Source organism: Schistocerca cancellata, chromosome 4, assembly GCF_023864275.1.
Source record: "Schistocerca cancellata isolate TAMUIC-IGC-003103 chromosome 4, iqSchCanc2.1, whole genome shotgun sequence".
Classification (NCBI taxonomy): Eukaryota; Metazoa; Arthropoda; class Insecta; order Orthoptera; family Acrididae; genus Schistocerca; species Schistocerca cancellata.
In genome coordinates, this window is record NC_064629.1 from 286,551,304 (window position 1) to 286,568,525 (window position 17,222).

A 17,222-nucleotide genomic window follows, 5' to 3' on the forward strand; every position below is an offset into this window, starting at 1 on the left:
TGTGTAAATTGTCATATTGAACTCTGAATTATTTTGAGCTTGCAAATATTTCATTTATTGTGATCATGAAATGGATTTAGTTTTTTGGCTGTCTTCGATGAAAATTTAGCTTGGGAATTTTGCTACCATACTCATAACACTCTCAATACAAATTTTCTCCATCTGGTAAGATTATTTTTTGTTTGTATTATAACTGGTTATTTTAAGACCACTTTCCGTGTATTTGTGGTTCCGTGTATTTGTGATTTACTTTCTTAATAAACATTATTCAACAGAATTCTCTGATGATGTCTACATCAGTTACTGATGTTAGAATAGAACTCTTTTTTTATTAAGTTATTCACTTATCTTTTATTTAATATTCTGTTTATTTTGTTAATTTGCAATTCTAGTCAAAGCATAGACTTATTGACTGCAGGACCACAGCTACAGTTTTTTATTTGTTAGGAGTTAGCTGTTGAGAATGGAAGCAGACGTGTAGCTCGACCCTATCATGTTATTGAACTACTAATTTTAAACAGAGATGTGCATAACCTAGTTACCGTAAGGCTTGAACAGAATCGGGTAAAGTCGCAGTTGGTTTGCCCGTATGGGCTGCTGATTAGGAAAGCTATCCAATGAAGCAGCCACCATGCAACGCCGCATACCACCAGTGTAGAGTGTTTTACTTTGTTGATAGAACCACAAACTGGTGTTCAGAAAGATGGTGGTTCAAACTCGCATCCAGCCATCCTGATTTAGGTTTTCCATGATTTCCCTAAATTGCTTTAGGCAAATGCCGGGATGGTTCCTTTGAAAGGGCATGGCCGAATTCCTTCCCCATACTTCCCTAATCCGACAGGACTGATGTCATCGCTGTTTGGTCCCATCACCCCAAATCAACCAACCAACTAAATTTTCTGTTAGTGCATGACAGGCTGTAACAATAATATCAAAAAGGAAACACATTTTGATATTATGCAACTATTTAAATTTAATCACATACCAGTTTCCTGCTTTTTAATCCAACATGTGAAGTGAAGTGGAAAACTAGTATTTCCTTTAATGTATTAATTAAGATAATGTTTAACAGAGATATAATGAAAGTTATTCCTTGCTTTTTCAGGTACTTCAGATTTACAGAAGGAAATGTGCATGAGTTCACTGAAAAGAGCATTAGATGATGTAGAATATAATTCTTGTGGAGCCGAACCATTGAGAAAGAAGACCCGGTTACCTATTTTAAAAAGGCACATACGGAGCAGCACAAATGGTAAAAAAGCCAAAGTAGGTGCCCGTACTCACTGCAGATTACAGAGTAATAAGAAACATTTTCAAAAAGCTCCTCCAAATCATTCATCAAATGGATTGTCATGTACTGCAACCTCACAAGGTTCTGATAATGAACATAAAACAGATGAATCTAGTAGTGATCTTGCCATGAAAAAGAAGCGAGCAAAGCGTTCAGCAGATTCAGATTCCTTGCCAAATCACACAACAGAGGAATCAGATATAAAAAAGCGTAAGGTTGACCAAACAGCCACAGAAACAGAATCAGAAAATTGTCAGGATTCCGCCAAACCATCTAATGAACAGAATACATCAGAGGCAACATGCAGTACATCACAGCGCACAGAATCTCCAAAATTGGTTGCGCGTTTGTGTGGAATTGCAGATTATATGAGAGTACAGCAGAATTACACTTTTCGGAAGAATGTTGCTTTTGCAAGAAAAATTTTCGTGTATTCAAGTGATGGATCTGAATATGATTATGATAACAATGGTACTGGTGATAATGATGATGATGACGGTGATCTGTATGATGACGATGATGGGGATCTGTATGATGACGACGATGATGATGATGATGTTGACAATGATGATGATGACGATGATGATTATGAAGATGTTGATCCTGATGCAGAAGTTGTTTCAAAACGACTTAATTTACAGATTGCCGATTTCTTCAAACTGCACCGAAACCGTAAGTGCAAATGTTTTCATTGAATTTTTGTTTTCTGCTCTTGTAGTCATGTTCCGTTTTGGATGTTCAAGTGTGTGTGTGTGTGTGTGTGTGTGTGTGTGTGTGTGTAGGGTGGGAGTAAACAAAAAGTTCACCATAGATAAAACTTTCCTCTTACACTGGATTATGAAAATATCCTTCTTAAAAGTACTTCATATGATTTACACCATGTATTGAACTTCCTTGTTAGCTATTTAGACTGCAGTTTTACATCTGTGGAGAGAAATTATTTGCACATCAGTAATGATTGATTGCTGTATTACTATGCATTTTATGGATTCCCGAGGCAAAAAACAGCCAAATTGTATCTGATGTTTCAGACTTCCATCCCTACTTTAGAAGCAGTTACTAATTATGAACTTTTCAGGTTAATTTTATGGTACTTCAGTATGACCGAAAATATGTCTCTTCAAAATGACAGGTCTCTCGAACAGCAGTATTTTTCTCACAAGCACATTGGTATAACTTTACAAATGTCCTTTGGCATACATAGGACCAACATGAAAGAAATGGAACATTTTTATAAAGATGTAAAATGTTTAAACATTGCTAGTGTTAGCTAGGACAGTTGGTAGAAAAGCACAAGGTTGATGGTTCCCTTCCCCATTCTTATCCAAGCCCAGAATATGCTCTATTTCTAACAAACTCATATTCAACAGAGTATTAAGCTCTTATCTTCCTTCTCTCCAATTTCGTTAAAATAGGTGTTAGTGCTACTGCAATATTGTGCTTGCTTGATACTCATTTGCTAGCAATGTAACACATCAAGAAAAGAAGACACTTCAATTGGAGAAAATAGAACATTCATTTGTGAAGTATATTTGATACATATATGTGTAAAAATTGATTTTGAAGTGTGAGTGAAGGATATGGTTGCCATATTCTTCAGGAAAAGGAAATGACCATTGTGTTTAAGAAGTAATATGTGGCAAATTTACTGAAATAAAACTTGTCTCACAGACCATATCTAGTAAAAAAATTTTGAAGACTATCAGAAATATAAATTTAGCTGTAAGTCAGTAATATTTTCTCTTACATTACACACACCTGCTTAATAGTGTGTAACACTCCTTTCAACCAGATTGATGAGGACAGTGATACACGAAACAAAAACAGATGCAAAGCCATCCTGATCCATGATAGGTCAGCCACAGCCAATAACTCAAGAGACTTTCACATTTTGCTTGAAGCTGTCTGTAGGACTGATGTTTTGAATAGACATTACATCCCTGGAGTGTTCCTCAGAACACTTTCATATAATGCAGGAGAGAGGGGCTAGTACAGTGGGTTTCTTAGGGTACAGGTGGAGGGAAAATATGATCAAATAGTAGATTCTTGAATTATCTGCTGCTGAGGGATGATACCAGATGTATCAAAAGACATGTTTCATCCTCTGTAATCACTTCTGTTTGAGTATACCACTACCATCTGTCAAGATAGTGCCATTCCAACAAATCGAGTTCTTTCTGCCAATGTGTGCCTTGGGTGACATACATGGGAAGGTTTCTTCCACACTCCGTAGTAAGGATATGGTGTTGATGGTACGGCTCTTCACCAGTTGTAGGGCATTAAGTTTATAAGTGATCTGCTGAACTGTGACTCAGCTATGTGCTGTTACAGTACATAGTATTTGATGCTGACTCTGGTCGTGAACATATTGCCCACAGCTATTGATGCTATCTGAGGGGTTTTTCTGTGAATATGGGTACTGATTGTGACATATAAGATGATTAGTGGCTGCAAGACATTGGTAGTGCAGTATCCCGTGCATAAGCCATCCATCATACGACACAATCCAATGCGCTGATATTCTGTGTCCTGTCCATCCCATGCTAGACTGTCACCATGACAATCAGTGCTAGGTCCAACAGCATCTCGGTCACGTGACACACACAACTATTCTGTTCACCATGAAGACAAGAGTTAACCCTCTCAGCAGCTATCTCGAACTTGATTATTTGTGAGTGTATAGTGTAGTTTCATGGTACACTGACTGGGAAAATTAGTTCTGTAAGTGAGACACAGATGTATGTCAACAGAAAAAGAAATACCAAATAGTAGAGCAGCCATTTGCCTGGGCAATGGCATATCTGGAAATAACCATCAACCTGGTGTGACAAGAAACATGATTCATCCAGTCAGGCAACGTGTTTCCACTGATTCATGGTCCAATCACAATGATTCCAAGGCCACTGCAATTGAAATTATTGGAGTCCTTGGGTCAACATGGAACACGTAGGGGTCATCTGTTGTGGAGCCCGATGTTCTCCATTTGCAGCCCATATCATCATTAGAATTCCGTTTCATCCGTACTCAACTTACATACTTTCCTTTTTGTGTCATGGGCCCCCAGTGCCATGAGGTGGCGATTAGTCTCTCAGTGGGCAATGGGCATAATGTTTCGGCTCATCAGTGCATACCACAAGCAATAACAAACCCATCTCTATAGTCCTGTAGAGGTGCACCTAAAACATCATCCATACCTGAAGATTTCTTTCTATTGAGAGTGACAAGCTGATTTCTGTTTGAAAACCTACTGTTTAGTCACAAGGCAGTTCCAACATTTCATTGTCTCATTCTTTTTTTCCCACAGAACAACAGTGTATTTAACGTTTTTTTAAGTCAAGGAATGCAATATTTCAAATGGTTCAAATGGATCTGAGCACTATGGGACTTAACATCTGTGGTCATCAGTCCCCTAGCACTTAGAACTTCTTAAACCTAACTAACCTAAGGACATCACACACATCCATGCCCGAAGCAGGATTCGAACCTGTGACCGTAGCGGTCACGCGGTTCCAGACTGAAAATGCAGTATTTACTGGATAGTACTTACTCATATTTCCTTCTTCATCCTTGTCACATCTGAACATGTGATCAATCTCCTCAATAGGATGTAAAACCCTAACCTTTCTCATTCCCTTACTTTTTCATTCCCCTACTCCTAACCCTTCTCCTCCCCCTAACCTCATATAGCTTTTAATTCATTGACTTCTAGTCTTTCTCTTCTTACTCCCATTTTAACTTCATTCAGATTATGTTTTTTAACAAAACTCTATCTTTGTTTAAATATTGGGTAAAACTATCTGCTTTTGTAGTAACTTTCTAATGTGGCTGTTGAAACATGGGTCTTTCCGTCTCTCACAACCTTGCTTGCCACCTGTCTTTTTGTAGCATCCTTCACAATGCTTTATAATGATTGCCATTGGTCTCCCACATTTTCAACTCCAGATATGAATTTTCATGTAGGCTCTGCAGATAATCAGCAGTCAGTTTCTAATAGCACTATAATGTTTTCCTAGATTCCTGAACATCTCTGTCAACAGCCATTGCCATTGGCTCACACTACCTTACAGCCACTATTCCCTTCTCTACAGTAACTGATGTGAAGAGACCAGGTCAGTTTGTTACTTGTAGATATGTTGCCAGCCTGATTCACAAAATATTCAAGGTATTTTTCAGATGAGCCAATACAGGGTTATTACAAATGGTTGAAGCGATTTCACAGCTCTACAATAACTTTATTATTTGAGATATTTTCACAATGCTTTGCACACACATACAAAAACTCAAAAAGTTTTTTTAGGCACTCACAAATGTTCGATATGTGCCCCTTTAGTGATTTGGCAGACATCAAGCCGATAATCAAGTTCTTCTCACACTCGGCGCAGCATGTCCCCATCAGTGAGTTCGAAAGCATTGTTGATGCGAGCTCGTAGTTCTGGCACGTTTCTTGGTAGAAGAGGTTTAAACACTGAATCTTTCACATCACTATGCGTGAAACTTGCCCACACGCGTTCAACCATTTCTTCGCTCACTGCAGGCCGACCCGTTGATTTCCCCTTACAGAGGCATCCAGAAGCTTTAAACTGCGCATACCATCGCCGAATGGAGTTAGCAGTTGGTGGATCTTTGTTGAACTTCATCCTGAAGTGTCATTGCACTGTTATGACTGACTGATGTGAGTGCACTTCAAGCACGACATACGCTTTCTCGGCTCCTGTTGCCATTTTGTCTCACTGTGCTCTCGAGCGCTCTGGCGGCAGAAACCTGAAGTGCAGCTTCAGTCGAACAAAACTTTATGAGTTTTTCTATGTATCTGTAGTGTGTTCTGACCATATGTCAATGAATGGAGCTACAGTGAATTTATGAAATCGATTCAATCATTTGTAATAGCCCTGTATTATGTGATGCTCATCTTTATTTTCCACAGCCCCAAAGATTAAAATAAAAATACTATGAATGGTGTGAATGCTTTTTCTCAGATTCAGGTGAATGACTAGACAGTAACTGAGTTTTGGAGTTAAAGTTAGTTCTTGTTTTTATTCTTTTAATCATGACTTACATATATTAAATAAAAGAGAGCTTCTTATTATGTTGACATGTTGAATAATCAGGTCTTAGGCTTGTTGTAGGCATCAGGTGTTTGTATGGCATGAGCCACTGTCTTCTTCAGGTGCTCCCTGAGACAGGTCCTTGGGTGGATGAAGTCCAGTATTAATGCCTGGATGGTGCTAGGTGCTCAGTTTTTGCTTCTCATCACATCAGGTGCTCCGTCTGTGGTCTGTGCCTGGCAGGGGCAGCTCTAGCACTGTCCGCATCCATCTCAGCTGTCCTCTGGTGCCGTGTCCATGGTCTGACCCTTGCTTGTAAAATATTTTTTATGCTGGTGTCAGTAATTTAGATATCTAAGGATCATTTTACAAATATATGGTATATGTCAGCTTAATACACTCCTGGAAATGGAAAAAAGAACACATTGACACCGGTGTGTCAGACCCACCAACTTGCTCCGGACACTGCGAGAGGGCTGTACAAGCAATGATCACACGCACGGCACAGCGGACACACCAGGAACCGCGGTGTTGGCCGTCGAATGGCGCTAGCTGCGCAGCATTTGTGCAGCGCCGCCGTCAGTGTCAGCCAGTTTGCCGTGGCATACGGAGCTCCATCGCAGTCTTTAACACTGGTAGCATGTCGCGACAGTGTGGACGTGAACCGTATGTGCAGTTGACGGACTTTGAGCGAGGGCGTATAGTGGGCATGCGGGAGGCCGGGTGGATGTACTGCCGAATTGCTCAACACGTGGGGCGTGAGGTCTCCACAGTACATCGATGTTGTCGCCAGTGGTCGGCGGAATGTGCACATGCCCGTCGACCTGGGACCGGACCGCAGCGACGCACGGATGCACGCCAAGACCGTAGGATCCTACGCAGTGCCGTAGGGGACCGCACCGCCACTTCCCAGCAAATTAGGGACACTGTTGCTCCTGGGGTATTGGCGAGGACCATTCACAACCGTCTCCATGAAGCTGGGCTACGGTCCCGCACACCGTTAGGCCGTCTTCCGCTCACGCCCCAACATCGTGCAGCCCGCCTCCAGTGGTGTCGCGACAGGCGTGAATGGAGGGACGAATGGAGACGTGTCGTCTTCAGCGATGAGAGTCGCTTCTGCCTTGGTGCCAATGATGGTCGTACGCGTGTTTGGCGCCGTGCAGGTGAGCACCACAATCAGGACTGCATACGACCGAGGCACACAGGGCCAACACCCGGCATCATGGTGTGGGGAGCGATCTCCTACACTGGCCGTACACCACTGGTGATCGTCGAGGGGACACTGAATAGTGCACGGTACATCCAAACCGTCATCGAACCCATTGTTCTACCATTCCTAGACCGTCAAGGGAACTTGCTGTTCCAACAGGACAATGCACGTCCGCATGTATCCCGTGCCACCCAACGTGCTCTAGAAGGTGTAAGTCAACTACCCTGGCCAGCAAGATCTCCGGATCTGTCCCCCATTGAGCATGTTTGGGACTGGATGAAGCGTCGTCTCACGTGGTCTGCACGTCCAGCACGAACGCTGGTCCAACTGAGGCGCCAGGTGGAAATGGCATGGCAAGCCGTTCCACAGGACTACATCCAGCATCTCTACGATCGTCTCCATGGGAGAATAGCAGCCTGCATTGCTGCGAAAGGTGGATATACACTGTACTAGTGCCGACATTGTGCATGCTCTGTTGCCTGTGTCTATGTGCCTGTGGTTCTGTCAGTGTGATCATGTGATGTATCTGACCCCAGGAATGTGTCAGTAAAGTTTCCCCTTCCTGGGACAATGAATTCACGGTGTTCTTATTTCAATTTCCAGGAGTGTACAAAGAAAACATATGTCATATATACAGTGATGAAAATACACACTTGTTTAATGAGAAGAGGACAAGAAAAATATTTGGCCACAGTTTAGTTGAAAGAATCATAATGGCATTTGTCTGAAGTGGTTTAGGAAAACATAAATCGGTATGGTGACAGCACGAGCCACCATCTTCCTTATTCTGAGATTGTGTCTTAACAAATGAACTACCATATCTCATTGAGTTATATAAAACATACAGTTCTCTTGTATTTGCACGTATTTGAAACAACTTAGTTTAATGTAAAGGATTATACACTGTTAATGTAGTCTCTTCATGGTTTTCACTGCCCACAACCCCACACACATGCAGATGACTTAAGACCATGACCATGCTGCCACGTCTCTGTTACATCTCCATGTCTTCCTTTCTGCCTTTCTGAAAAACCAAGTGAACATCCATTCATGGAAAGCAAGATGTTGAGTGGCGAGACATAGGGGTTATGCACTAGCGATCACCCTTTTTATTACTAATTCATACTCTTGAGGTCTCTTATGTTTAATTATGTTGTATCCAAAATTTAAGAGATAGGATTTGGCTGCATTTAAAAATAAATGTATTTTAGTTATCCCTTTCATCTTTTGGGACATACTATTTTAAAATTTTAATCTGTGATAGAAAATGCTTGAGTTATTATATAGATATTTTTAATACACACGACAGAAACTACCATATATCTTAACTGTTTTAATGCATGTAGTTAAATCTATGTTGTAGCTGCATTTGTTTCAAGAGTGGTTAAAGTATGTTCTGCTTTGTTTGTAGCTGCAGATTTTTATTAAATTACCATATATTTTTGTGTTGTTTCGGTATTGATATGAAATAAACACTGTAAGTAAACTAACATTTCTGAAAAACACTTATTTGGTCAGAAATATATTCAACCCCCCAGAAATGAATTATTTGGCTCTTGGGGGCAGTTTAAGGTGTTCCTGGTATTACATTGTGTGCAAATAAATTCTAGTCTGTTTTGCAGTTTTGCTGGAACTGTAACAATCTAAAACTTGGCATGGAATGAGATTGTCTTATGTCCCAGAGTAATCATTATTTTTAAGATGTCCAGCATAAGTGGTCATGGAATTGGACATCATTAATAATAATAATAATACAAATTCTGTACATTCTTTGATAGGACAGAGCTACTGATCACAGAAAAGCATATTACTGTGACTGTTCCTGTAGCATTTTTATAAAATATTGTTTTTATGTAACAAAGGATTTAGAAACAAATATATATAATGAACTTGAGTATGAAATGTCTTTCAGACAGTATCCATGTCCTGTTAAAATTAGTATTAAGTAATGGAGAAACTAAGACCATTAATAGTATTTGATACAGAAATGGGACAGCTACTTCCAAATCTCTGAAATATAATGCTGTGCTGAATCATTTATAAGAAACTACTTATCTACATGTCTCCGAGTGAATACACTATACATATCAGATCATTCCAAGGAGATAAAATAACAAATTACATAAACACCATACAGGTTTTGCAGTTACAGGAAACAATTGCGAAAATGGCTGAAGGGGCCTTGAATCCTGTCCTTCATTGAGTATCTTTTTAGGAGCCATGATATAAATGAATTTATTGTGCTAGTAGCTCAAAGTCCTCTGTCCCTGTCCCCCCCCCCCTCCCGCCCCCTACACGGAGTCTTGTGGGGTTATTGTAACACATGGTGTATGCCCCATGCCATACATGTGGTATGCAGTGTTCTAGAACATGTAGAAGTAATTCAACTACCTGTTCTCAAAGTTTGTATTTTTATGTCAATGCTGAATGCTACAGTAGACTTGCTCGTAGAACATAATTCACATCATGCTAGCTTGCAAGGGAGGAAGGTAAACCGAACCAAGATCAAATCCGCATGGCACGGTAACGATCAAGGATGTTGCACTGGCCAGCCTGAGTGCGGCTGTTATGCAAGTTGCCACACTCCTCCATTTACCCCTTTGAATCTGCCAGTTGATAGTATTGCTTCAGTGCACTGGACACTTATTGCTTAGGTTCAGCTGCTGAGAGAGATTTTCAGCAATGTCGCATTATTTCACGTCCCTGTGTACCGTTTGTTTTAAAACTACCTCTGTTTCTGGGAAATTTCACTTTTGCGTGTTTTTGATAACAGTAAATAGCAGAGGCATGAACTCTTTCAATTGTTCATAATTGTATGCATGCAGTAATTTGCAAAGCACTCACTTGATATTGGTTTTTCTGATGTCACTGTTTTAACTGCTCCTCTATTTTCTTACGTCTGCCATGTGCAGTTTCTTTATCCCATATGTGACTGGATTTAAATTGGCTGTCCACTTAATATATTGTTACACAACAAAATACATGCTCAATTTGATGCTGTGTTTACTTTCAAACACCCTAACTGGAAGTTTGAAGTCCCCTGGTCAGATACACAATGGATATTTAGCTTTACAAATTGCTAATATGACATTCTTTTTTCACAAAACTTTCTATGTTATCAGTTCATTCTCTGTAATTACAAAATTGGGATGTTGTTATAACCTTACTGCACAAAATTTTAGACACCATTTCAAATGAGCGCACTCGTCACATTGGATTGCTGTGGATCTTGTAGAACTGGTACCAGGTGGTCATATGACCCTCCACTCCTGACTTAAATCATGGGAGTGAATTATTGTGTATGTGCCATTTGGTTGTATGAAATCAGCTCAGAAAGATGGGTCAACACATATGCGTGACAACTGCAGAAGGGAGCTATTATGTTCGGACTTGCCCATGGCAACAACGGGAGTCAAATTGCCAGATTTTTTGGTGTATCTAGGGAGACAGTCCAACTTAGAGCAATCGTGAACCTCTTGTAGCCATGCAATACAGTGTAAGAATAGTGGTCTTAAAAAGGTATGAACTGATGAAGACTGTAGAGATGAATGACACATCAGTTACAAACCCGACAGGAATTGCTACTGTAAGTGAATGCAGGTCCACCTCAACCAGTTTGTGAGTGAATGTTGCAAAGGTAACTGCATGTGATGGACATTTGGAGTCAGATACCTTGCATGAGGCCATTGCATTACCGAAAGTAGGTAGTATCTGGCTGGAGGCATGTGGTGTGGTCTGACAGTTGTGATATTGGCTCTTTTTGTATGATATGAGGTGTCAAGTGCATTGACAGTCCAAGAAGGTGTTTTATCTGCAGTACGTGGAGGGTGTAGTTCAGAGCAGAGTTAGTTCTTTGATATTTTGGGGGTATTTTAAAAGTACTGTGACTTGGGCACACTCAGTCCACACTCCCTCTCTCCCTCTCTCTCCTGGGCTGATGAACACTTGGCCTTTGTTGCACTTCGACTGGCTCCCTACATCACGCGATCATAATCCCATGTAATATAACTGCTGCTGTTTTGAACAACAGGTAAAATGTAGCAAGCGACAGTCTCACAGTTAGGGTGCTGAGGGAGCTGATCATTGATGAATGGTTTCAGCTGGATATTGCCACACCTGAAGAAATTCGCGAACTCTCCTGTTCTCTGAATTGAGGACATTATCAAGACTGGAGGCAGAGTTGCACAGTATTAATGTGTTTCCTTGGGATGATCAATTGTTTGTTTAGTTTGCTTATTAGTGCTATTAACATCACATGCACTGAATGTACTTTTATAGAATTTTCTGGGATTATTCATTGGAACTCTCGGTAATGCTAAGTAGGAGTGTGATTAGTCACAGAAAAATTATGTATGATTATTTGAATTTGATATGGGCTAGTTTGGTACCGCATGTATTTCAGTATGTGAGTGACAGATACAGGATGCTCCTCACCTTTAGGGTGAAAGTTGTGTATATGGTTGAGTATGCTACACTGAGTATTTTGAGACCAGATACCAAAGTTTAGGAATGAATATTTCAGGCAGTATAGCTCTTGGGTGAGCAGTGTGTGTAAGCTGCTTATATTTCATAACAAACAATTGCCTGCCATATTGACATCAGTGATGCTACCATGAAAAATAATACACAGTTGTAAGTGATATGTCTATGATGGAGTGAACCACTGAGAGTATCAATTGTTGCAGGAACTCATAGATATGCTTTCAGTGTTTGGTACAGCACGGTATAGTGCCCAGAATAATGAACAAATGCACAGGTCAATTTTCACAACAGTGTGAAACGGGCACACTCCCAGTTGCAAGAAATTAATTGCTGTTTGTAGACACTTATTAGAAACTGTGTCATTCAACATTAAGACGAGGGCATAAACTTCGTGTCAAATGTAGTAAAACACTGTGGTGTTCCGACCAACCTCTGAACTGATGACTGTTTCACTTAGTTACTAGTTGCCATCGCTGCGAATTACATTGGTTCAGAATTATATATTTGATTTCAGGCTTTGCTGACAACCTATGACAATGTGAGGTTTATGACCAACATTTTGTTTTTCCTTTCAAATAGTGCCTTGTAGGGATGAATCGAACATTCTTCAGTTATTAAGAAATTCTAAAAGTGTGGAGGAATTTTGAGACCAAGAATGTGAGGACAACTGTGAATGCTTGAATTGAGTAGAATAATCCAAAATGACATTTTGGCTGAGCAGTGCAGCCGTGTGCAATATTTGCTTATTTGTCACAGTATTAATACTGATTATGAGTAAAATGCCTTTCCTGCATGCACCCAGTGTTAAAGGAAAAACTTTTCTCATTAAAGTAATACTGTCACATCTAAGCAGCCAATGCAAATTAGCACTCTGTGATCTAATAGGGGATAGTAGCTGTGGTAAAATTATGCATTGATTTGTGATTCCTGAATCAGATAATATAAAGTGCATCAGCAGTGTTACAAAACGAGAGATATCCACAGTTATTTTCGTAAATTGTGTGTGATGAGTGCATTATTGTACAAAGCAAGACAATAGATTACAGAAGTTAACAGACAGTGCTCACATATATTATTTATTGGTTAAACTGATCTCAACCCTTAAGTCATTCTCAATAGCCCATATTACTTCTGAGCTGGTGACTGCATCAGTATGTAGTGGAAGTGTGCATCTCCTCAGGTATCCTTCTAGAGTCCTCTCTGAAACTGGAGTAGATGAACACTATTGATAATTACATAAGTAGTGGAGCTGGTTTAGCTAATGAACAATATATGTGTACATTGACTGTTAATCTCTGCAGTCATTTAGTATGCTCACTGGTGCTCTATGCCACCAACATGGCAAATATGAGAAAGGCAATCATCATACAAAATTTTCTGCCCACAGTGTTATTAGAATGACTTTTTAAGATTCAGTACCTCAGTTGGTAAAAAACACAACTGTTACAGTATCACTTTGTTCTCCGGGCTGTCAGTCTGACTGTTAAGTTCCCTTTTTGTCAGTAATGCATAGAGGTATCAAGTTGAAATTCATGTCAAATAGTCGGGCCTGTGAGCTCTTGGTGATTTTAACAATTTAAGCTTTTAAAGTCATTGCAATAAAAAACACGGCCATATGTGTCACATATTTTGATACTCACAAACTCACTTACCAAAATCTATAGATGAGCTATCTATATACACATCAGGCCTGGTCATCTAGCAGTATTGTGTGTGCCTGGAAACAGAGAAGCCAAAGAATCGAATCTCAGTTGAACTTCGAATTTTTCATTCTTTGTTTTTCTTGTCAACAATGTGAGGATTTACCTGAAACAACATGTGGTTCAGATTCCAAGTGAAACTGACGGTTCCTTTTTCCTGGTTGAGTAACTGAGGTACATTAGTGGCATGCAAGTCACGAAAGGGCATCCAATACAAAGACATGCACCAGGCCATAGAGCCACATGAAAATATTATTATTATTATTATTATCATCATCATCATCATCATCATCATCATCATCATCATCATCATCATCTATATACACAACTAAGTTTTTAGGGAACCCTCAGGGTGTGAGTCCTACTCGCACTTTTCCAGTTTTTTTATAGTAATTTCAGGCTAGCATCACTAAATTCATGAGGAACAAGAATTTGTGAGTGGATTTTGCTATGAAATTTTTGCTAGACTATCATGTATAAGTGGTGGCAAGTAGAATACCATAATAATGGTGGTTTTTGTTGTGTTGCCAATGCCTTGCTTTTATTTTGGCATGTATTCTTCATCTGTTTAAAGATTTTAAAATTTCTGAAATTGGTTTCCCTAGATGGTCAGTCAATCAGGTATTGGTCAGAATTCTAAAAGCAGCAGCCAACAAGTTGCAAAGTGTTTGGATAGAAAATTGTCATTAGGATTGCTCTCAATTAGCTATGCAGTCCATTATTGATGATCATGATCAAGCTGTAGTTGGACTCTTCTCTTTTAAAGTGAGATGAAGTTTATCGGCTCCACAATGTTGCATGATGGCTCATTGCGAGGGATCGGACTTCGAGTATCTGTAATTTTCACCAAACTTCCATGAGATGAGCAAGGAAAAGACATATGTAGAATTTTTAAGCTAAGTGGACAATACTGTTACACTCTGGAAGAGAAAGTGCAATAGCTACACTGTTATAGCCTAGCATTCTTGTCAGCCTGTCAAAAGGAACAGTTTTATGTGTCACATGTTTGGAGTGTGATTATACTTTTTCCTGGCAATTAGTGTGATAGTCAAGTGCAGTGTGATCAAAACATGATGTCAAGTGTGTGGTCACGGACAGATTATAGGTGCCCAGTGCAAAGAACACTTGATCTCCTAGGTCACGCAAGAATTGGGTTTTTCATCTGATACTATGGCAAGGGTGTGAGGAGCTTGAGCAGCAGCAAACCACTGCCATCAGTTGACTGTTGCAAATTTTAATTGGGGATAAACAATCCACAATGGAGCTGATGACTAAGGGTGCATTTATGCTTCTCACTGCTCACTGTTTGGCCCACTGCATCTTACCAGTCCATTTAACATGCACCATTGCTGCTCGCTACGATCCTTGCCAGACGATAATATCGAGCTGGTTTGTGTTTTGCGCTGTCACCATTGCCGAATGCCCTGAAGCTTGAGCTGCCATTGGCTGCTTCAGGATCACTCCAGCAGCACTACATTTGACTCTTCTAGTGCTGTGCTTGATATGTGAACAGCTGCAGGGGGATTACTCCTGGTGGCAGGGAACAGTGTGGTCGCAATGTAAATGTAACAATGATACCAGCTGGCAGTGACATGATGTGCCGGAAGTGTATAGGAAGGTGCCAGCAGCATGGGTGCAGCGTAAATGTACCCTAACAGATTCAGTGGTGGAAGATCACCATCAGTGAGCAATTGTACAATCCAGAACCACAATCCCACTGTGTGGTTTAGAATTCATCACACTCAAAGTGTTTCATTACACTTGCAGGGCACAGTGTTCATTATCAGTACAGAAACACTGCCAGTGGATGATCAAAGCATGAAAAAATGGTGCCTGTACCAGCAGTCAATAGAACTGATGATACATGCTGATGGCTTGGTATTAGTACCAAGCAAGGTGGCGCAGTGATTATCACACTGGACAGGCATTCGGGAGGACAAAGGTTCAAATCTGGATCTACTCATCCTGGTTTAGATTTTCCGTGATGTCCCTAAATCAGTGCAGGCGAATGCCGGGATGGTTTCATCAAAAGAGTATGGCGAGTTTCCTTCTCCATCCTTGAAACCATCTGTGCTTGTGCTCCAGCTCTAATGACCTTGATATCGACAGTGTGTTAAACCATCATCTTCCTTTGTAGATATCAGTACATTGAAAACCATTTGAATTGATGTATATTTCTTGGCAGTAGGATACTGTTAAGGCAGATAGTGGAAGTGTTCTTATGTGAGGGATATGTACATGTGGTGAAGTAGCGAACCAATAAATTCAACAACAGTGTGCATAAGCCCATCACTCCTGAATTGTCATAATGATTTGAGGAACACACAACACCTATGTGGGTGTTTGCATACATCCTCCCCACTCGACCACCCTCTCTCCGTGAAGCACTGTGTGTCAATCCTAGTGACCGTACACGGTACACACAATCAAGAGATATGTATTCACTGTAGAGCCTGCTCCAACCAACTTCCTTGACTCTTGGATAGTAGTTGACTTGTAGATCAGTATGGCTGTCGGTGCTTTCATTGTCTGATGGAGACTGTATATTGCCACTGTCATCAGGTGAAAATAGGTTGCTGCATTATGTGATATTATGTGTTTCATGAGTGTAAATGGTAAATCATAAGTTTTCTCCAAGACAGAGCTTATCTTCAGGAAGTATAGCTTTAAAAAGATATGTAAGAAACATAATATACAATGTTCAAGAGGGGAACTTAGATTAAGGGACATGATTGAAATATTTCATCTGTTCAGAATATATCACCAAATTAAATTAGTTTCTATTTTCAATAAGGGGACTGAAGCACTAACTAAAGGTATCCATTAAAAACACTGGGTTTAATTCTAAAGTGCCTCATAGGACATAACCGATGTTGTATCCACATTTGCAACGAGTCTTGTGTGGTAGGTAAGGGTGAGACTTAGCTGTCCACTATTGATTTATTACTCAGTTAGTCTGGTTCAGACATTGCTAGCAGTTTATACGTTATCATACAACCCAGTCTTTTCACAACATTTTTTAAGCAGGTTGACATAGTCCCAAAAGCCTATACTGTAACACAAGAGAGAGATTCCACATGCCAGTCTTATAGTGCATGCAGAATACCATGGCCGGTAGATGCGCAGATATCAGGTCCTGCATAGGAAGAGTGGTAGTGATGGGAGTTACGGACAGGCGCTGTAGGGGAAATGTCGAGTGCTGGAGAGGAACTGCCATTCTAAACTGAAGCCTATGCTCGCATTAATATTTAAGTGGTGCCCCTCCACACTCACACTTGCATGGTGACCATTCAAAAAGATCTACTGTCACCTCTGCTTTGGTTAATATCTAAAAAGAATTTCGCCAAAAATGTAGTGATTTATTTTTGCTTGGCTTGATAACCATTTGTAACTTTCAGAGAAGCATCATGTGTGGCAAATTTTGAGTAAAACCCACACATTGCTCTGGTTGTCATGTTAAAATTTGCTTCTTTTGCCAAAACACAGTGGAGTTT

General features: G+C 40.2%; 1 protein-coding gene across 5 annotated transcripts in view; it reads left to right on the forward strand.

Moving 5' to 3' along the window:
• Positions 1-17,222, forward strand: part of LOC126183889 (myb-like protein O) — a 97,297-nt gene that overhangs the window by 19,372 nt on the left and 60,703 nt on the right. For all 5 annotated transcript variants that reach the window (XR_007536822.1, XM_049926202.1, XM_049926205.1 and 2 more), the window contains exon 2: positions 1,106-1,963. Coding sequence is in view for 4 of the 5 variants with exons in the window: in XM_049926202.1 (XP_049782159.1) it covers positions 1,106-1,963 (858 nt within the window). In the remaining variant the exon portion in view is untranslated. The remainder of the gene's footprint in view (positions 1-1,105; positions 1,964-17,222) is intronic.